The 21,990-nt window shown below is 38.1% G+C and overlaps 4 protein-coding genes across 6 annotated transcripts in view; 3 read left to right on the top strand and 1 right to left on the bottom strand.

The window, feature by feature from the left end:
- Positions 1-2,056: 2,056 nt before the first annotated feature.
- Positions 2,057-4,232, top strand: LOC134817160 (ataxin-3-like). Its single transcript, XM_063826290.1, has 4 exons — positions 2,057-2,236; positions 2,410-2,541; positions 2,730-2,857; positions 3,261-4,232. Exons 1-4 carry the CDS (start codon positions 2,141-2,143, stop codon positions 3,715-3,717), a joined length of 813 nt encoding a protein of 270 aa, XP_063682360.1. The 5' UTR covers positions 2,057-2,140; the 3' UTR covers positions 3,718-4,232.
- Positions 4,233-4,720: 488 nt separating this feature from the next.
- LOC134817159 (acylamino-acid-releasing enzyme-like) lies at positions 4,721-7,051 on the top strand. The gene has a single exon (XM_063826289.1). The coding sequence runs from the start codon at positions 4,721-4,723 to the stop codon at positions 6,779-6,781; it is 2,061 nt and encodes a 686-aa protein (XP_063682359.1). The 3' UTR covers positions 6,782-7,051.
- Positions 7,052-7,198: 147 nt separating this feature from the next.
- On the top strand, positions 7,199-13,603 carry LOC134817157 (E3 ubiquitin-protein ligase MARCHF6-like). Its single transcript, XM_063826288.1, has 16 exons — positions 7,199-7,333; positions 7,936-8,066; positions 8,242-8,428; positions 8,567-8,745; positions 8,918-9,079; positions 9,172-9,395; positions 9,552-9,813; positions 9,929-10,042; positions 10,159-10,365; positions 10,527-10,695; positions 10,824-11,024; positions 11,948-12,099; positions 12,214-12,369; positions 12,566-12,655; positions 12,770-13,035; positions 13,153-13,603. Exons 1-16 carry the CDS (start codon positions 7,225-7,227, stop codon positions 13,226-13,228), a joined length of 2,685 nt encoding a protein of 894 aa, XP_063682358.1. The 5' UTR covers positions 7,199-7,224; the 3' UTR covers positions 13,229-13,603.
- Positions 13,604-15,392: 1,789 nt separating this feature from the next.
- Positions 15,393-21,990, bottom strand: part of LOC134816471 (serine/threonine-protein phosphatase 4 regulatory subunit 4-like) — a 32,907-nt gene continuing 26,309 nt past the window's right edge. The window contains exons 16-22 of one of the 3 annotated variants that reach the window (XM_063825325.1): positions 18,928-19,055; positions 18,452-18,616; positions 18,101-18,142; positions 17,672-17,728; positions 17,237-17,357; positions 16,968-17,091; positions 15,393-16,185 (exon numbers count right to left, since the gene is read on the bottom strand). In XM_063825325.1, coding sequence (XP_063681395.1) covers positions 16,116-16,185; positions 16,968-17,091; positions 17,237-17,357; positions 17,672-17,728; positions 18,101-18,142; positions 18,452-18,616; positions 18,928-19,055 — 707 coding nt within the window. In that variant the 3' untranslated portion in view covers positions 15,393-16,115. The remainder of the gene's footprint in view (positions 16,186-16,967; positions 17,092-17,236; positions 17,358-17,671; positions 17,729-18,100; positions 18,143-18,451; positions 18,617-18,927; positions 19,056-21,990) is intronic. The other 2 variants (XM_063825326.1, XM_063825327.1) reach the window with 2 other exon arrangements.

Raw genomic sequence — 21,990 nt, 5'->3', positions numbered from 1 at the left:
CTTATAATTATTTATGATATGTTTGATTTCTTGTTAATGTTTGTCATTCAAATTTGGTAGACGGCCCCAACGTTAATGTGGCTCTTGCTATGTGTTGGTTCAGCCGAATTAATTATTATATAATCAAGTTTATTTTTCTCGTTAGTTGTCATCCGGCCAAACATTAAGCAACTTATATTGCAGTACCATTTATCATTTAGTAACCAAAATATGTCATTGTAATTTTGCATGGCTGAAATGTAACGCTTGATTTATATATATAATGATTAATTGAATTTTCAAATAAAAAAAAAATTATGCTGTATCATTTGAAAAGCGATTTCACCAATTCCTGGGATTTTATTTTCAATGTGTTTCTTCTTCGATTAAATGAATGTTTTACGTGGCCATTTTTACCATTTACTATTAAACATAATTTATTATATCGGTTTGTTTACTGACTACACCACCTGAAGGTTGACCTCTGGAAGCGTTTCATCTTGCTGGAGTCGTATGATGATATTCTCCATTTGAGAGAACTTGCTAGTGACCGTGGTTATTGGAGTAAATTGTTTAACTTTATACTTGAGTACAAGTCAATTTGACTATTGGGACATATAATTTTACAAAGGATCACGTTTCGGTTCTAAATTATTTTAGGATTGTTGACATTTGTAAGATTGACATGTTTGATAATAATTACTGACTATTATTGAGGGTGTCTGATCTGCATTATCGTCTGCAAATTGGATTACTGCAACGGCCTTTATTTTGGAATCAGTGACTACCTCATCCATCAGCTTCAACTCATTCAAAATGCTGCTGCTAAAGCTATATAGTAGGACTATATAAACATGATCATTTAGGAGATACTCTGAAAGACCTTCATTGGCTGCCTATCAGTTACAGAATTTTAGTACAAATTATTACTTCTTGTTTATAAATGCCTTAATGGCATGGGACCAGATTACTTAAGTACAATGTTTAAATTTGCAAACTATAATCATCTTATCTATTTGACTGAACCTAGAGTGCACACACAATATGGAGAAAGATCTTTTCAGAAAGTTGGCCCTAAATTATGGAATGAACTACCATTTGAGATTAAGAATTGTACAACATTGGACTCTTTTAAAGTGTATCTGAAAACATTTCTTTTCAAACGTGCTCTTAATATTTTTCAATCCTAGTTTTCCCTAATTGGTTCTACTGGGAAATACATACACATTATCGTTTTAAATTTAGTGTATCAAGTCTAATCACCCTTTTCTGGTTTAGCATATAATGTGGGTTGCTTTTTCAGGTTTTATTGTATCCTGAACTGTTTTCGTGGCACACCTGTGCATTTTAAGTTGTTGTGCCACTATAATATAAAAGTTTAAATTATTATTATTTATTATCTTATAGCTGGACAGCGACCATTGCTAAAATTATATTGGATGAGTGGTTAGAGCTTCCACCTTCTGCACAGAAGGTCCAGGGTTTGAATCTCAGTGTCACCTAGTCTATGGAGATAACTTAGAATCCTTTGGATCTGTGTGGACTTACAAAATTGTGTAATTTCTCCTCTGTCAACTCAGCCGAATGATGGGAAAACCGTGATTGAGGGTTAAATGGGGAGGGCCAGGGGCGCTACATTATACTATGCAGTATGCTATCTGTTTATTGTTTGAATCACTTTTTTCTCTTTTTCTCTCTCTAAAAATCTTAGAAGTTTACTTACGAGATTCTGTTGTCTACTGCATGTATCGCTTGCATTGCATTTCTAATCCTTTCAACCTTTTATTAATTATTGTAATGCAGTTCCGATCCTACTGCATGGATATTTTTGGTTCATGATGTAGGAGTATTTCCTAATCTTACTAGGGATAATGCATCTCAGAAAGGGGGGGGAAAACCTTGAATCCCCCTCATGTGCACACTGACTATAATATATTTAACATCACGCCTACTTTAATTATTAAGGCTAAAATATAATTTGTTTGTTGCTAAATGTTCCCATGACCATTAACGTTACTCCACTGCGTGATGTCCAAATAATTAACGTTTGTTTCAAATTAAATCAAATCATTTTGATAGCATTTGATAGCTAATTTGTTCAGTTCATAAAACCTTTACAGCAATGTGATATTGGGATCTGCTTTATAAACCCTAGCAATAGATGGAACTAATTCACCATGAGATACAAGAAGGTCAGCTCTGTGCCCAACACTGTTTGAACACTCTGTTACAATGTCCTGTGTTTGATGCCATCCAAGTTAGTTGTTTAGGTATCTGACTCATACAAATGAACATTTTACTTTATGGCACAGTGTCCACCATAAATGTGAAACTAAACCTGAACTTATTTCGATTATCAAGCATAAAATTAGGTCAGGTTATCACTCAATTCAATAGATGTAATGTGAATTTTTAGAATATTTATTTCAGCTGGCATCCATCGCACAGCAGTTAGATTCAGAGGAGACTAGCAGGATGGCTGAAGGATCTGCTGAGGAATATTCTCGGTTCCTTGAACAGCCTTCTAGCAATATGGATGACAGTGGCTTCTTTTCAGTCCAGGTTTGAGTCATGATTTATAAAAGAATATACTAAGCTTGATTGATTTGATTAAGCCCTCAGAAGGATGACATATTTTAGTGTATTATATGACAGCTAAGATTGTATTACTTAACAACTAAGTAATTGTGCTCTATGTTGTATGCTTGTGCTAACACAGCCTTTGCCTCAACTATAGCTTCAAAGTTTAGGTCATCATGAGAGCACTGGAGGTTTATGGATTATCTGCGAAGCATTGGAATCATCCTGACCTAGCTGAAGCTCGAAAACATCCTGCAAATAACTTCTCTTCCTTTGTTTGCAACCTGAACCAGCACTGGTAAATGTTCTTCTTTATTTAAGTTATTTAAAGGTTGCTATTTACTATGGTCTATGATTCCGTAGTACAGTGTTTCAAAAAGCCTCTGGACATGAAAGTTTTACATCTGTGTAGTAAATTCACTAATGCAGAGAGTATGGTATATTTATTTATTGAATTGCTATCCTTTTAATGCTGTTGCTCAAAGTTTCATTTGAAAATTTCATTTTCAAGACTAAGCTATTGATAAATCACGGTTTTACTGTACATAGCATATATACAATATATAATGTGTCTAAAAATTGTAAGGCGGTACAGTTTATCAAACTTTTACCATACAGTAAAACGTAACAGTGGCTGATATAAATTATCTAATTTTATTTAAACTCAAAATCCTGTATGTAATAAATTTAATCTGGTTCAGGTTCACGATCAGGAAGATAGGTTTACAGTGGTTTAACATAGACAGCTGCAAATCTGGCCCAACCCTCATCTCAGACACTTATCTTGAGGTTTATCTCAAGCAACTGGAGCTCGAAGGATACACCATATTTGTAATCCTTGGAACATTGCCAGAGTGCCAAGCTGATGCTGTCCTATTAACATCACCCCTAGATCCCAGTTTGTACAACACTACAAACTCTCGAAAGACAACCAAGCCCAAAGAAAAAGCTCCAGATGTAAAGCCAGTTGAGACTGAAAGTGTTGAGGAGATAAGACGGAAACGTCTTGCAAAGCTTTGTGGAGAAGCCAGCTCAACATCACAAGATGTTATGTCCGATAGTACTGATCTAACCCCAAGTTCTCATTCTATAGATGACAATAGTATTGAAGATGAAGAGTTACAGAAAGCTATTGCAATGTCTTTATTACATTCCTAGATTAGATTGGTGGATTATTAAGATTTTAAATGAGCTGATTTTATTGTTCATATTAGGTTAAAGTCTGTAAATATTTATGTTTCCTGGATTGTCATATTATATATCAACATGATAGATTTCATTTGATGTTAGGCTACAGTTTTTTGACAGCTTACTTTCTAGAATAGTTCCTCGATTATGGCATTGTCAGGAATTTATGATGATGTAAATTGCACCCATGTACATTGATGGAGACGTTTTCTATTGAATTTGATTTGTGTTCTATCAATTATTATTTATGCAAGATTCAAATAAAATTACCCAATTTGCATCGTTTGGAGGTATTTTGAACAATTAAGTTTAATTTTAGCTGCTGAATTTTGTTATTAACACTTGTTATGTAACGAAATTATAGGTAATGAACTTTGTTAATACTACATGTTTATTTTTCTATTGTATTGGGAACCAATACAATAGCAAAATCTAGTTCTTTCAACTTTCTAACTAGCTCAAATTAAGCTGAAACTTACAAACAATGTTCAGCAGTCACCAATAAAAATGTTCTTCAAGCAGAAGATGAGAATTTTGTGAATAAATATAATTTTTAGACAAGCAAATTGTTTTGAAATGGATAATTTAACTATTTAAACAATATAATAGGAAGTGAATTTAAAATACAATTGTATTTTCTAATAGTTTTAAGTTGTATATTATGTATCATCAATGCCGATAATTTCTGTCCTTTATTAGTACATTGGTGTGCCTGTTTGATCATCACGTTAAAAGCATTAATTCTTCAGTACAACTGGTCATGTTATTGTCAGTATAACTAAATTTATAAGACCAAATTTGATTGGCACCCACCCAGTAAATTAATTCTTAGTTTCTCCTATACTAATTGATAAGTTCAGAAAGTCCGATCACCGGTTTATTTATTTATTTAACCGGTCCGGTTAAATATCATATTTTATCATTTCTACATTTCTCTGTAACGATCTTTTGCTCCAAAAGAATCAAGCCCATCATGACAAGTCTGACCGAAGAGGAGGAAAACGATATCTCCAGATTTACTGAAGTTTATAAGAACACCCGGAACTTGCTTGATATTGTTGGTGGTTGGATATTATCAGGACCTGACGATGATCTTGACGACGTAACATTTCGCACACTTTGGCAACAAACTGACCCTGTGGTAAAAGAGGCACATCATTATCTTTACAAAAATTACACTAAAGATGGTAAATGTATGCCTGTAACTCCTACCTCCAAACATGGTTTAATTTGCCAGATTAGAAACAAGTCATCATATGTGCACCTTTACAACTACGGTGATGATAAAAAGAAGAACTGTCTGGATTTTTGGAATCATAAGGGCTTAGTGAAGCGATATGATTTAAGTGGAAAGGATGTTCATGGCCCTATTTACACTGATCCGGAATTCTCGTCTCTTTCTGTCAGCCAGGATGGGAAAAATGTTGTGTATGTTGCAGAAAAGAAGGTTGTTAAATCTGTGTCATTCTTTGCTGAGAATCCTAAACCAGGTGACAAACAGGGTGGGGTGTATGATTATACTGAATCTTGGGGGGAGCAGCTGGAGAAATGTTGTGAATCTGTGATCTGTGTGCTGAATTTAGACTCTGGAGAGGTAAAGATACTGGAAACACCATCTGATATCTTTTGTGCTAAACCATCTTGGTGTGGTAATGAGACTTTGTTTTTTATAGGTTTCGACTTGAAGTGTTCGAAGCATGGTGCAATATACTGCTGGAATAAGCCTGGTAAACTATGTTCATACAAGACTGCAACAAATTCCGTTGCATTCCACACGCCAGAGGGTAAATCTGTCTACATGCCCTCACCTAACCATGAGTCAGGCGAAGTAGCATTCTTGATGTGTGAGTCAGGAGGGCCTCATCGAAAGTACATGGACGTTTGTATATTCGATGGTAAAGAGAACTTCAAAATAGTCGAAAATTCACTATTCTATGGAAAGTTTTCTCCTTCTCCTTGGATTGATGGTAGGAATCTTCTTTTAGTGAGCTTTACAGGAACCAAATCTGTTCTGATTAAAATGAATACAGAAAGTGGCTTTAAAGAGAATTTGTGGGATGGGAGATTTGGGACGGCTTCTTTGGATGTTCTGGACCAAGTTGGCTCTCGATGTTTGCTCTTTGTGAGTGATCTAAATCCTGTTTTAAGTGAGAATACAAAACAGGGCATCTTTTCTGCTGATTTAAGCAATGAAAGTTCAATTAAAGAATTTTGGAAGAGCAGTTTGTGTGATAGCCCTGACGTGAACTGCAAGTATACAATCGAATCATTCAGCAGAGAAGAAAGAGCGTACAATGGAATTCTCATTAGACCTGGTGAAGGTTGCTCTGATTTAAAGACTCTTATAGTGTTCCCACACGGCGGACCTCATTCCATGTATACAACAGCATTCCGTCACGACACATACACCCTGGCTCAACTTGGTTACTCCACCCTCCTTGTTAACTACACTGGCTCGCTAGGTTTAGGACAGGAGAGTATTGATATGTTGCCTGGTAATGTGGGTGATATAGATGTGAAGGATGTGCACCACGCTGCAATGCAGATAGCACCAGGGTTCCAGCATGTTGTGGTGATGGGTGGTTCACATGGTGGTTTCTTGTCTGCTCACCTTATTGGACAGTATCCTGACTTCTACAAAGCAGCTGCTATCAGGAACCCAGTTATTGACATGTCTAACATGGTGGGAGTATCTGACATTCCTGATTGGTGTTACTGCGAGGCAGGTGTAGATTACAGTGTGTACCGCCCTCCCACTCCTAATGTTGCTGGTATTGCAGCAATGCTGGACAAATCCCCCATTCGTTACATAGACCAAGTTAAATGTCCTGTCCTGATGCTAATTGGAGCTAAAGATTTGAGAGTACCTCCCTCACAGGGGCTAAGGTATGTAAGGTATTTGAGGTCACGTGGTGTTCCGTGCTCGTTGAGAGTGTACCCTGAAGATTGTCATCCTTTGAGTAGTGTTCCTGTTTCTGCAGACTCGCTCGCTCATGTTCATTTGTGGTTCAAGAAACATTTAAATCTTTCTTAGGAAACGTTTATCTGATTAGAAACTTTTAGAACATTTTTAATTTCTCTATTGAAATTATCAAGCGTAGACAATTTGTAAACTCAAGTAGAGAGTGTTTCGTAATGATCGTTAATTTATTCGTTGTTAAGAAATAAGTGCCTTCATTCAGAAATGGGCATGGTACATTTACGCGTTATATTTGTCGTTTTGTCGTGAATGTTACAGTTAGAATTTTTTTAACTGTTTGTTATCTGCTGGTAGCCTTGATAAGTTTGAAATGTTAATTTACCACCCTGATGTAATCGATAGCTTCAGTCAAGTAAATCTTGCCAAAATTGAATCGCTGAATCCAATTTCTGAACGCAAGAACAGCACTCTCTTCAAAACATTACGTTTGAGCCGTTTATAATCTATGCTATAACGACTATCACTATCTAGCTAGCTATGTGACGAGTTATGTAAAGATGATGGTAAGCAGCGCTCTAATAAATCAACCTATGGATGACGATGATTTGGATTTCGATGACGAAGACAGCGATATCTGTAGATTTTGTAGATCCGGTGGATCGCCAGGTAGTTATTTGTGTGTTAAATGAAGAAATGTGATTCTAGAAATGCTATGTGAGTCAGTGAATGTTATTATTTCGGGTTTTGCACAATTTTGACTGCCAGCATTTTTGACTGCCAGCAACTGTTCAGTTTCCATTTTCGAAGAATTCTCAAACAAATTCTGCTACGGAGCCATTTACTAAGCATTTCATTCGCTTTATCGATCTAAGCCAAAGTCGCCTGTTCTTCTTGAAACACAAGGATATATATCCGTTAAAAGGGTCTACTGATTTTCCATATTCGGTGTACTTTTTCAGTTGTAAGCGTAGCGCGCACGACCGAATTTTATAACGACATTGTGGATTTCATTAATCCGTAATTGTGTAATACGATAATGATGACATAATGTAATAGTGTACCCTGTAGTATTGGTTGTCGACCACTTTGGTCAACAATGATCTGCCGAAAGGAATTAGAGTGTTCGAAACTGCAGATGGAGTCGATTTTAACTCTTTCTTTAACTATACATGATACTTTAACTTCTATATATAGGGTCGTGCGTTATTCTGTAGAATTAAGAATACAATGGTTAATTAATACACTCTCCCGACTGACTCTGACCTCAGGTCGACCGTTGTTCCATCCCTGCAAATGTATTGGCAGTATTCGTTACATACACCAAGAGTGCCTTATGCAGTGGATGAGGCACAGCAAGAAGGAATTTTGCGAATTATGCAAACACCCAATCAAGTTTCAGGTATGTCTCAAATAATTTGAATTTCTTAATCCTACAAATACACATCATAGATTATTTTTCCAAAAGCTGATCCCAATTTGTGTCGTGAACTAAAGTTGTAATCTATATTTCAGCCTATATACGCAGCTTCAATCCCGATTTGTGTTGTGAACTAAAATTGTACTCTATATTTCAGCCTATATACGCAGCTTCGATGCCTAGCTGGTTACCAGTGAGTGCCCTATTTAGCGGGATCATAACTACCTTCCTTCACGCTATCAAGCTGTGGTTACATTACTCCCTAGTCGCTTTATGCTGGCTCGCCTTCGTCCCTCTCGTATCGTTCAGAACTTACAAATGTCTGTTTAGTGGTTCAATAGCGCGTAAGTTACAAACGTTACGTTTTTTTGTATCACTAAAATGTTGGTTAAAACTTATGGAAATAAAGATTAAACTTTTCGACACTTCAACACAGCAAAGTCGATGAATTTTCAAATTGTTCACCCCATTAATGATTTCAGCGTTTATCTCATTACCGTACGACCCACTCGAAACAATACTCGCGGACTGTTTCAAAGGGAGTATAATAGTGTTGATAAGTTTCTGTGTGATATTATCACTGGTATGGTTGAGAGATCAGATTGTTAACGGTGGAGGTCCTGACTGGTTAGAGAATATTCAGGAGGATCCTCCTTTAGAGGTGAGAAAAGTAGTATTAAACAGGCTACCAGGATCTTTCTTTTAGTAATAATCGTAGTAATAATTGTAGTATTTTATACTTTGGTAGTCGGTACATACTATTTTCCTTGCTGATGATAAGAACTATCTTGCTGTATTTATGGTTCAAATGAACTGAAGTATCTTGTAATTAGGTAGTTGACGACAGAACCGATGACAGCGGAATTGAAGATAATGATGACAACGTGGTTCGACAGTTGGATTGGGACGATGATCCTGCGCAGGCAGGCCAGCAACTAGCCCGAGTTCATCCTATATTGAACCAGAACAATGATGACATTATCGGACCTAATATTGTAAGAATTGGGGAACTTGATGTTAAAGCACTTATATTTGAATATTTACGAGATGTTCCACTCATTACCAATTTGAATATCCAACATTTCAGATCGACCGGGCAGCAGAAGAATTAACATGGGAAAGAATGCTAGGAATGGACGGTTCGTTGGTCTTCATAGAATACGTATTTTGGGTAGCCACCCTCAATGTCGTGTCCATCACCCTCTTTGGTTTGATACCCTATCTACTGGGCACTGTTGTAGCCATGGCAGCAGGAGTGGACAAAGATTTGGAAGTTGTGTTAGTTGGGAGAGGTGCTATTCTTCTAATTGGGTGTGTCATAATATTTTATTCGTAACCTTATTTTCCTGTTGTCGTCATCCAAATCATCGGGCTTCTAACTCACTAAAATTTGAACATTTCCAACAAGTTTTTCAAATGACGAGATACTATCTCGGAGATAGTTACATAATTCAGACTTATTCACAGGTACATGGTAGTATTCCTCCTGATGGGATATGGACACACTGTAGCCCGGTTTTTCAACTGGACCAGGGTTGAACACGTTTTGGGCATCGGCTTTATAATCGTCAAAGTAGCTTTACTCCTGGCACTAGAGGTAGCGATATTTCCGACACTGAGTGGCTGGTGGATTGACATATGTTCTCTGAAGTTGTGTGACAGTACACTAGCCGACAGGATTAACTACCTCTATACGGCCCCTGGAACTACCACTTTCCTCCACTGGCTGGTAATGACCCTCTCCAACCTCTTGTGTTCCCATGATGTAAATATCTCTTTTCACTTCTTCATATTAGCATTAATGACTTTCAGTTTCACTTTCATTATCATTGAGTTCTGCTCAGGTGGGGATGGTGTTTGTGTTCTACTTCGCTTCCTTTGTTCTTCTCCTCCGACAAGTCATGAGGCCTGGAGTTCTCTGGTTTCTCAAGAACCTGAACGATCCTGACTTCCACCCGGTCAGTACATCTGAAACTGTTGATTTTCTGATTAAATTTGCACATACAAACCGCGATATTTTTTAGATTCAGAAGTAACGAATATATATTTTTCAAGTTAACTGACTTCTCCCCAGATACAAGAGATGATAACATACAGTGTTATGAAGCACGTACGCCGGTTCGCTATCAGCTGCGTGGTATTCGGAGTGAGCATCCTGCTTATCGTGTGGGCCCCGCTGACTTGTATAGGTTTCCTGTTACCCGGGGTTATACCCTACAGTGTGGAAATGAGCACTGAGAGCATCCTGGGAGAGATTAGTCTCGAACTTCTACTCTTACAAGTAATGTGTATTTTACGTGGCACTTCTTTTCGAGCAATATTTCAATATTTTCTCTGCGATCGAAAAACTACATTATGTCATGGTTATTAGAAATGGCTTGGTTCCACCACAACCCCCGCCCCCCTATTTGAAATGATGATTAACGAAGTGCACTGTTGCAGGTGGTGTTACCCCAGCTACTCGAACAGAGCAACTCCCGACAATGGTTCAAGAACTCCCTGCGAGTCTGGGCTATCGGGGTTGCCAGGTTACTGGGTATCAGATCTTACCTTCTTGGAGATGTGCCAAATCAGGGAGAGGAGAGCAGCGATGGCAAACTTGTTAACATTGGTAAATATCTCTTTAACTCCGTCTTATTCTTGGACAGTCCTGTGATTAAGGTTTCGTTTAATAAGCAAACTGTATTGATCTAGATGATTTGTAATTGATATGGTTCACCTGGTTTACTATGATTTCAGGGGTACCAGGATACAGTAACAATATTGAAGGGTTAGGTATGGGAGCAGCTCAAACGGGCCCCAACGCTGAACTCTTCGTGCCCTTCCAGCCCTACTACCGACCCAATCAGTTCAAACGGAGAGTGGCCACTTTAGTGGGGGTCACGTGTATCAGCATGTTCCTTCTCTTCGTCTTTATATTCTCCGTACCTGTTTCACTTGGTTAGTTTCACTTTCTTAGTCTTTATATTCTCCGTACCTGTTTCACTTGGTTAGTTTCACTTTCTTAGTATTTATATTCTCCGTACCTGTTTCACTTGGTTAGTTTCACTTGGTTAGTTTCACTTGGTTAGTTTCACTTTCTTAGTATTTATATTCTCCGTACCTGTTTCACTTGGTTAGTTTCACTTTCTTAGTCTTTATATTCTCCGTACCTGTTTCACTTGGTTAGTTTCACTTTCTTAGTAGTTTCACTTGGTTAGTTTCACTTGGTTAGTTTCACTTTCCTCGTCTTTATATTCTCCGTACCTGTTTCACTTGGTTAGTTTCACTTTCTTAGTCTTTATATTCTCCGTACCTGTTTCACTTGGTTAGTTTCACTTTCTTAGTATTTATATTCTCCGTACCTGTTTCACTTGGTTAGTTTCACTTTCTTAGTCTCTATATTCTCCGTACCTGTTTCACTTGGTTAGTTTCACTTTCTTAGTATTTATATTCTCCGTACCTGTTTCACTTGGTTAGTTTCACTTGGTTAGTTTCACTTGGTTAGTTTCACTTTCTTAGTATTTATATTCTCCGTACCTGTTTCACTTGGTTAGTTTCACTTGGGTAGTTTCACTTGGTTAGTTTCACTTTCTTAGTATTTATATTCTCCGTACCTGTTTCACTTGGTTAGTTTCACTTTCTTAGTCTTTATATTTTCCGTACCTGTTTCACTTGGTTAGTTTCACTTTCTTAGTATTTCAATGAAGTCACCATTCACCAACAATCAACATTTTTTGTGACATTTTTCCTCACATCACTCAGTCACCCGCTCTGACGCGGTTAACTACTTTCCTTGTGTCGATTAATCAAGTGAGCGCGATGTAAATACCTCATTTCAATTAGTCGTTTAATTCGAATTTGATAACATATTTCACTTTCAGGACGGTGGATACTGCAACTATTCATGCCGTCCGGACAGCTTCACGAACTTTACACCTTCGCATGTGGACTCTACACGCTGTGGGCAGCTACTAGGCTCTCTACCCTGCTGTACAACTGGGCTGTCCAGGGCCTTTCTCTCTTCTTCCAAAAGGTTGGGGTCTAATTTTGTGTGTTATGAAACTCTTAAAATTGTCTCCTTTCCTTTTCCTTTATATTTTGAACGTTATCTTTTTGAAGGATCGTACTACATTTCTGTTTATTTCAGATGAAGGAGTGGTCGCTGATAATGATAAAGTGTATCTACTTTGCACTGACAGTGTTCGGTCTGATCCCGGTCTTGTTTGGTTTGTTGTATGAGATGATTTTACTCCTCCCCATCAGAGTTCCCCTTCACCACACACCTGTACATCTCTTGTGGCAAGTCAGTACACTCTTTTGTTTATAATTTACCAAATATTTGGATTCTCGTAAATCACTTATATTACATATTATATCAGTATCATTATATATTATTGACTTTATCCTATTCACAAGTTACCGTCAATTGAGGTCACCAGTATACGAGGTCACTACTCATTAGAATAGTTATTGTAAAATTACAATTTCCATTCTTGCAGGACTGGGGTTTAGGGGTATTGTTTGTGAAGATACTTTATGCTGGAACTCTTACTGGACCAGACTGGCACTTTAAACGTGTTCTTGAGCAGGTGATTCACTTTCACTTTCATCTTAAATATTTTTAATGTTCTTGTCAGCTAAAAGATGTGTTTCATTTCTTTGTAACTTCTATTTTACCAATGTTTACACTTCTATTTTACCAGGTGTTTCAAGCGGGAGTAATGCAGATGGACGTATGGTTTGTGACCACTAAGTTGGTGCTTCCTGTTGTTGTCACCCAACTTCATCTTCTTTGTATTCCTTACACTCTCTGCTCCTCTCTCCCTTTCCTCGGTTTCTCAGACGACTTCTCCCACGTTTGTCACAGACGAATTTACCCTGGAACTGTAGTCGTACTTCTCGGAGTTATCCTTCTAAAACTGCAACTAAAACAGTTTAAACGTCTTTACATCAAAATCAAAAACGAAAAGTAAGTACTTATGTCTGATACGTCGAACTAAATAAAAAAGGATGAAATTATAGTACAGGATTGTAACTGTATACTAGCAATTTTATTCAGAAAATAACCAGGCAACACCTTCCACAGATACCTTATCGGAACGCGCCTGGTAAATTTTGACGCGGAAGCAGTGAGAAGTGCGTTCACTCAAACTGAAACATGAACAGCGTCATAATGGCAGCGCGTGGCAGTTACCATGGCGACGCAACATCAGATAGTATGTATCCCCCACCACCTGTATAGAGGAAATACCAACGGAACAAAGTGTGAACAGAAGAAGAGTTTGTGTTGAGATTGATCATTAATATTAATACGTTGACAAGGGTTAATTTATGTGTGAAAATAATAATTGTTTTTCAACAAAAATGTAACTTCTTATATTTTTCTCCGCTCTGCATTTCTTAAGAGCGACCTGTGAATAATGTTCGTAATATCTTGCCATCACAAGGCTTACCATGTGATAAAAATAATGATGCCTTGTCAGAAATTGGCTTTTGAGCTGGCTTGATTTTTATGGCTCTTTTCACCCTATCGTGATTTTTTGTGATTAACTTATTTGTTTTTTGTTGATATAAGCTTGATTAACCTTATTGGGCTACGCTGCCTCGAATTATTAATCGTTTTGAAGAGTTTGACCTTAATTAATTTTTGTCAATGTATTTCTCTAAAGGAGACGCTCAATCATGACTGAACTTTAACAAATAAATAATTGTCGTTTTTATTCTCTCAATGAAGTAAGGGTCGTTCACATACTCAACATTACGTAATCAGCCGAGGGGGAGGGGGTTTCCAAATGATAACGCTAGCGTAATTTTGACACAATAGCTATAATGTGTAAAACTGATTACGGAGGTGGGTTACAAATTGTTCAAAAAGCGATTACGCAATATGTGAACGACCCCTAAGGATGGCATGAGACGCCTTTAAATGAAAATAGCAAATCCCGGAGGAGGTTTCGCAAAATAGAAAATAGCCAAAATGTACTACTAGTAGAAACTCCACAGTTTGGACGGGATTCTTCTCCAGTTTATAATTTAACTATTTAAGTTTGGTTCCGGCCGGAAAAAGCGTTACAAAATGTATGAAAAATCATTTTTTCAATTTCTGGTACCTCTATTTTGTCTTATTCCCATAGTAAGCTAAATACTTGATAAGTGGAATTTTACACGTGTAATATTTATTGAGTGGAAAGGACATAATTGAAATTATTTAGAACCAACCCTCTAGCAGTAGCTAACCTCTGTGATCACGAATCCACCTTATTACCTGACTTACTCGATGATTTATTTATTAGTTTGTAGCACTAGCAGTACTATTACGAAATATATCATCGAATGAGTCAATAAGAGCACAAAACAACCTTTTCACATTCGCGAGCTTGTAAGTTGTAACACAAACAGGAACTTTGTTTCAATAAATTATTTGAAGATACAGTGTACTAAAAGTAGTACACTGTATCTTCAACTAATTTATTGAAACAAAGCTCCTATTTGTGGTACAGGCTCGCAATGTGAAAAGTTTTTTGTTCTTATCGTTAGTTTCTCTTTGTTAACTTCTGTAACAAAACCGATCTCTAAATTTCTACATGAATCCCGTAAGGGAAGATCACTGGAAGAGCTGAGTTAGCTTACTAGATTAGTAGTTTATTAATCTATGATCGATTTTGTTGATCATTACTGACTTCGATGGTAGGGATCATTGTGTTGTGTTTGACAGGGCTGCTATCGCTTTTGATAGGATCTTGCAGTAAATTTGGTCTATTTCACCGTGACAACAGATAAGCAATTACTCAATTAGTACGTATCTTCTGACTAGTACTGCACAACGTATTATGATGAAATTGGGCTAGAGACAGTTTTCTGCATACAGGACTCAATTAACGTTTTGTCGTTATTTAATGATGATGTGCTTACAACGGATCAAACCGACGAGCTGCAAGAAGATTGGTACCACCTCGTCAGGGACAGGATATAATCAACAAGGCGATCAACAGATTCCATTAAAGCATTAATAAGTTTCTCCCGAGGACCATATAACGAGACTGCAGGGTTCTGGACTGAGCTTCACCAGATCACATTCCATTTGGACCGCTGTAACTGGTGTCAATTAAATATTTGTTTAAAATTACTATTCAGGCATGTGTAGAGTGTATACTGACAAGTGGGACAAGCATGATAATTATCATTTTATGGGTTTTATTGGCTACATACACGGCCATGGCCACTTTGTGTAACTTTGTGTTTGGTAACTCATCTTACTTTCTAGTTTAAGTGATATGTTATTCATTATTGTGCTGCTGTTTTATTACAAAATAAAATGATTATTCATTGGAGATCGAATGTTAAAACATAAATTAATTCAACCATTTAAGTTCAAAATGGACAGTGCAATCGGATCGAGAGCTAAATTCCTATTACTTAATCGTCTGCATACATCATATTGATATTAAGGTGTATTTTCATAAGAAAAAGTACAATTAAGTGAAATTAAATCAGCAACAATTGAATTGGAAATTACAATAATTGCAACTATTGCTAACTAAAAGCCATAATTCAATTATACAATCATTATCAACTACATTCGCATATTCTAAATCATCTGTTGTGCTATTGTTACTGTTGTTAACTGTTTCAACTCGGTACAGCTTTAAATTTTCATGTTTATTAACGTCGATAACAGATAACGTATCGAATAAGTATTACGATAGCTTAACCTGATATCATATCTACATAAAACAGAGTAGCCAAGCCGAATTTGACATGATGATAAAAGCATCGTAAGAAATCTGCTATTTTCGTTCGTTTCCACAGTCCGTTTCACTATTGTATGAAGCACATCAAAGCTCTGGGAAAGTGTAAGGTTGGTATCCTGTAGTCCTTTAGATTTGTTTGGTATCCTGTAGTTCTGTATGTTGAACGTGCCCATGTTACTCCTTACAGTTACTCCTTACAGTTATTCCTTACAGTCGACAGTCTTTAAATTTCCACGTGAGGATTCTATTCACAAAACTTCGTGGGTCTAACAGGAAGTTTTGTGAAGGTATTCCCAGCTCATTTGTGCACCGATTTTAACTTCACTGAGCTGCTTTTCCTTGCTTTGTTAGCCACATCCACCAGTTGACTGAAAATCGAATAGAAGTTATTTTAGAATACCAGTTGCAGTGGCGTAACGTTGCCTGTTGGCGCCCCCCTGCCGAAAAAAGCGGCCCCCTGTTGGCGCTCCCTCCCCTTTTGGTTCCCCTCCCTAAAATTGAACAAATTAGGTGATTTTAAAGAATACGCCGGTAAAATCTCTAAAAAAGTGTGTATCTAGAGCAAAACGCGCAGTTTTGCTAGTACTTTAGTTAAGTTTTCGAAATTGTCCCACATTCAAACGACGATTTGGCGCCCCCCTAAGACGGCGCCCCCCTGCACAGCGGGGTCAGCAGGGCCTTTCGTTACGCCACTGACCAGTTGTGTCAAAGGTACATGAAATCAGATGGTACTCTTATTAAAATAGGAAACCAAACGTACTGGACTACATGATGTCTGGTGACTTGATGAGTGACAGACATATTGACATAATCTGAACCATAACAATGCAAATGGAGAACAGGTGAAACTCAAGGTGAAAGTGAAATGTCAAAAGTGGAATAAATATTGAAGGAGAAAGATAAATTGAGGGTGTAAACTGTAAGTGGGGGAACTCAAGAACTGGGATTCCGGTTAAAGTGGAACTGGAGCAGGAAATGTTGAGATTGTGAAATGCGACGGACAAACAGTTACATTGTGACAAGCCAGCTCACAGGGCCAGGGATCCATGAAGTTATGTAACTGAACACTTTTGACAAGCCATGACAAGTTATGACAATTTGAGACAAGTTATGACAAGTTATGGCAAGTTATGATAAGTTAGGAACGTACGGTCCGGGCATGGAGGCTCGACGAGTAGTGGCTGATTGTGAGCCAGTATTAGAAGTTCGTCGGGAGGAAAGTGACATGACTGCATGAGACATCTTCCTCCGTGCTCGACCAGTCGGGCCGCTGTCTGAAAATTAGTCGAGGTAGTCCACAACATTGTTATACGGCACACAGAGCTTAGACAATTTGTGATTTGGCAATTGGTTACGTTATACGATGACGTGTCCATGGAGTCCAGACACTCTTTTTCAAATGACATTTTGAAAGCTTACGGTTATCACTTGTATCTGAGAGGGAAGTGAGCGAGCTCTTCCTGGGTTTCCTATTGATATCAAGTGATCCGATCTCGGGCAAACTTGTTCTTCCTTTCACATGATGATCATGTCTTTCTTCCTGGATATGGTAATTATAATCGAGTGGCTTTATGTGTATCCAAGTATCCACCAGGTGCAACTAGTCGAGGGATGGAATGTATACATGTTGTGCGGGAGCCGAGATAATCAGAGATCAATTAAATTACAAGCGAAAATAAAAAACATAGTGTAAGCTTGCCAAGGACTAAGGAGGAAGAACAGGCCAAAAAGAAAAGAACTTGAGACAATATTTTGTCACGATTTTCAGTGGTCTTTGGTAACAGAAAAGATTAGAAGATTCACGATTGGACACGATATTAATTTTAAGAAGTAGAATGTGTGACACAAACTTACTCTGACGATAAACATGTTCTGTTCTTCATCTCGTTTCCGATCATCTGGGTCTGGCTCCTGAATATTTGCACATGTTATATTTTTCATCCGACCGACAACACGCGGGACGCGCGCAACTTAATGTCAAAGAAGCTGCACAAACAATGCAATTAGTCACAAAATTGTTTTCGCGTGTTCCAGTAACGCTTATTTAATGCCCCATTCTGTGCGGACGACAAATATTCTTGCCCTAAGCTACGCAGACGGAGGGTCTAATCGAATGAAAGAATTAGCCAAAGGGAGTGCTACCTAAAATCAACTCGAATGTTACATAAATTTGAATTTTGTTAAAATATGATTTGATGAAATCTAATATTCAAACAGTCAGTCCCCATGCAATTGACACTTGAGATTTTGATCATACTCACTGATTTTGAGATATCAACTTACCGAATCTAGCTTTACGTCGCCTTGATCCAACTCAATAACTGCCTGCAAAGATAAGAATTATGAAAATATCCACTTTCAAAAGAAAGCCCAACAAGGTGAACAGAAAACCAAAGTGAACGCCAACAATAATTCAGATATTTTCGCACGTCTAGATCAGGATGTCGGACAGTCACTCCTTATATGGGCATCACGTGCCACACTCCCCCTCACTCACAATTTATCCCAGGACACTTCAATAACCGACTCAGACGGTAGAAATAATTTCTAGATGTTGGCAGGGAATTAAGTACAGTCGGTATTGAAGTTATGGGATTCACAAAGGAAGAGAAGAATATATTGAACATGACAAACCCTCTGAATGTGCGATAAAACATCCTTATTCCGTTCACTCATCAAACTCCGCCTGGAACTGGCCTCCAACTGCTGCAACAAGGGTCGATCTGACGGCATCTTTAGCTGTGACTTTAGGTGGGGTAACAGGGTGCTGCTTTTAATCCGTACTATTGGTGTTGGGTCCTGGAACATAGAGTTAGAGTTAGAGACGTCATGTAAGGTAAGTTTCATAGGGTAGGTTTTACTGCTATTGTTAGCTAAAGATAGCGAGGAACTGAATCGAGTGTAAATAACTAATTACCTTTATGTTATATTCTGACTCAGCTAGTAACTAGTTGTCTATTGTCTATTGTTTATTGTTGTCTAGTTGTATGTTGCCCATCACAAATGACACAACAAACGGATGAAAGGAAATACTAACTTTAATTGCATTCGTTTACAAGGTTCCTAGTGATTGCACTGGTTGCAACAATCTGAGGTGCAGTATTACTCACGTTTATGAGGAGAAGAGCAGGGGTGAAACAGTACTCCTTGAAGAATTTCTTAGAAAACTTGTCCAGTACTAGGTAGCAGAGCTCAACAAACATGAGACGCTGGTTGAACTTCTTACCACGTGATAAACCTGAGGAGGAGGAGGAGGGGGAGATAAACCTGATGGTTAACCCAGTTTTAATCAGCAAATTAAACTCCCTGTTTACATACCCCAGCTACAAGTACTCGGGTATGTGTTTACATACCCCAGCTACAAGGCACTCCCTGTTTACATACCCCAGCTACAAGGCACTCCCTGTTTACATACCCCAGCTACAAGGCACTCCCTGTTTACATATCCCAGCTACAAGGCACGTACGTACTCCCTGTTTACATACCCCAGCTACAAGGCACGTACGTACTCGGGTATGTGTTTAGTTTAACACAGGATTAACACACCGAACCTGTGTTACGTGATCCTTACTATGTACACATAAATACGGTACGTGGTAGCACTATGTACTGCACAGTGCACATACATACGGTACGTGGTAGCACTATGTACTGCACAGTGCACATACATACGGTACGCGATAGCACTATGTACTGCACAGTGCACATACATACGGTACGTGATAGCACTATGTACTGCACAGTGCACATACATACGGTACGTGATAGCACTATGTACTGCACAGTGCACATACATACGGTACGTGGTAGCACTATGTACTGCACAGTGCACATACATACGGTACGTGGTAGCACTATGTACTGCACAGTGCACATACATACGGTACGTGGTAGCACCTGTTTCACCTATAATTTTCACTTCACCTACCTAGGTAACTGTCTTTACTATCCGTCACATACTACATATAAGGCTTACTTTGCATTGTAGTGAGTTTTACGACCAAAGAACATTCCCATATTATCATCCGTTTGATAAACTAGCTAAAAAGTGAAAATTACAATTCGCGTCTCCATATCTACACTTCTGTAGCTATTACTATATTATACAAACGTATGCTCACTCAAATTGCCTTAAAACGGGTTGAGAGTAGAATTGAGAACTACACCATGCCATGGCAGAGTGCTTACAAGAGAGGTAGGAGCTGCTCTGACATTGTGTGGGCTCAGAGAATGCTCATATCTGTTGTGATGAGGAAGAAATGGACATTTAGCAAATTGGGTATTGATATGAGTAGAGCTTTTGATACCGTGAAAAGGGATACTATCATCAATGTTTTGAAAGATGCTGGTTGTTCGGAGGACGACATTCGCTTAGTTCAATACCTTCTATCGAATACTCTCCTTAGAGTTCGTGTTAACTCCTCACTGTCGGAAGAGTTTGAAAGTTTACTCGGAGCCTTTCAAGGTGACAGTTTATCTGGAAAGCTATTCACACTTATTCTTGCAGCAGCCTTACACCACCTCAGAGCTGTATCTGGGAGACCAAACCCACCAGTATCAGAACTAGGTTTTCCAACTGAGTGGGAATATTCAGACGATTGTGACTTTGCTGACGAGGACATCGAGAAACTGAGAATTTTCCTTCCTGCAGTGAAGGAGATTCTCAAAGACTGGAACCTCCAAGTAAATGAAAGTAAAACTGAATTCAGTACCTTCTACCTGGCGAAAAAATCTGACAAAGACACAAACGGTCAGCCATTAGCCAATAATGAACCATGGCGAAGTAATAAGTCACTAGGTTCCTTACTGTGTACTGAAAAGGACATTCAAAGAAGGAGGATCCTAGCTGAAATTGCTTTTAAGAACTTCGAAAAAGTACGGTTGTCCGGTAAGAAAATTTCCCTTGAAAGAAAGCTGAGATTATATGACGCTCAAGTTGTATCTGTATTAATTTACAACTCAAATAGTTGGAGTCCTAAAAAAGTAACTATGGAGAAAATGGACACACTTCATCGTAGACACCTAAACATCAAATGGCCTAAAGGTATGATAAGCAACAAAGCATTGTATGAAAGGTGCAAAGTTAAAAAGTTATCTAAGCGTATCGAACACCAGCGGTGGAAGATGTTTGGACACATTCTCAGGAGTATGGAGAACACCCCGGCCCCAGCCCAAACGGCTCTCTCTTTTGCTATTGAATCAGATAATTTATTCATTGGAAGATTGGGGAGACCTAGAATGAACTTGTTATCGGTTTTAAGAAATGATTTAAGTAGTAGAAATTTGCAAATGGACAACTCTCATGAATTGAACGAAATTAGAGATATAGCTGCATGCAACAGATGTTGGGAAAATCTTTTTCAAGGGTACAGTTTACCGCATTAAGGTATTTTTAAGAATCATTTTTGTCGGTAAGATCCTGTTTTATAATAATAATAATACAAACGTGTTCAGATGTACTTGATCTCCACCGCGGAATTTGTAAAACCATCAATCATCGAATCGACCATGAGTGATCATGCAGAACGTTAATGGTGTGCTTGCTGGACAGTGGAATTCATAAAATGTAGTATAATGGAAGATGCGATGCAGCGTTACGTATACATGCTATCAACATTAAGAAGGAGGGATATTAAGGGCTGGGCTCTTCTAATTTGATGATAATATCTTAAAATGCTCACCACCACACGCGCATCATCCATTAGCTCTTGAAAATTAGAATGTAATAACAGTTAAGTTCTTAGGGACCGATCATTATTGAAGTTTCTAGATATCTTTACTCTAGTTTACTCTGTTTAGGTATCAGACAATATCTCACCTTAAAGGTGCGACAAAATGCGACTTTAGCTTTAGTAACACAGATATCTTGTTGTTTGTCAAAGTGATTCAGTCGCAAGTACTTGCAGTTTACAAACTCAGAACAGTGTAAAAGTTAAGTGTGCATGCCGTAAAAGTATTATGCTCTTGTTTATATCTTCACTTATATACTTGAGCTAACTTGTAACGATATTACGCATGTAAATTTACAATAGAAAATAAACTTACACGTGACACTCCCACATACCTGACTGTGGTTCGTATACCACTGAATTGTTCCGTGGGAAGTTGATCCAGGTAAAAAATGAACTAAAGCTGTATTTCTGGCTCATTGCCAACTAATAGAGCTCATTACC

Source organism: Bolinopsis microptera, chromosome 6 (genome assembly GCF_026151205.1).
Source record: "Bolinopsis microptera isolate Bmic1 chromosome 6, MBARI_Bmic_1.0, whole genome shotgun sequence".
Classification (NCBI taxonomy): Eukaryota; Metazoa; Ctenophora; class Tentaculata; order Lobata; family Bolinopsidae; genus Bolinopsis; species Bolinopsis microptera.
Note: the sequence above shows the minus strand (reverse complement) of the source record. Positions and strands in the feature narration are given on the sequence as shown.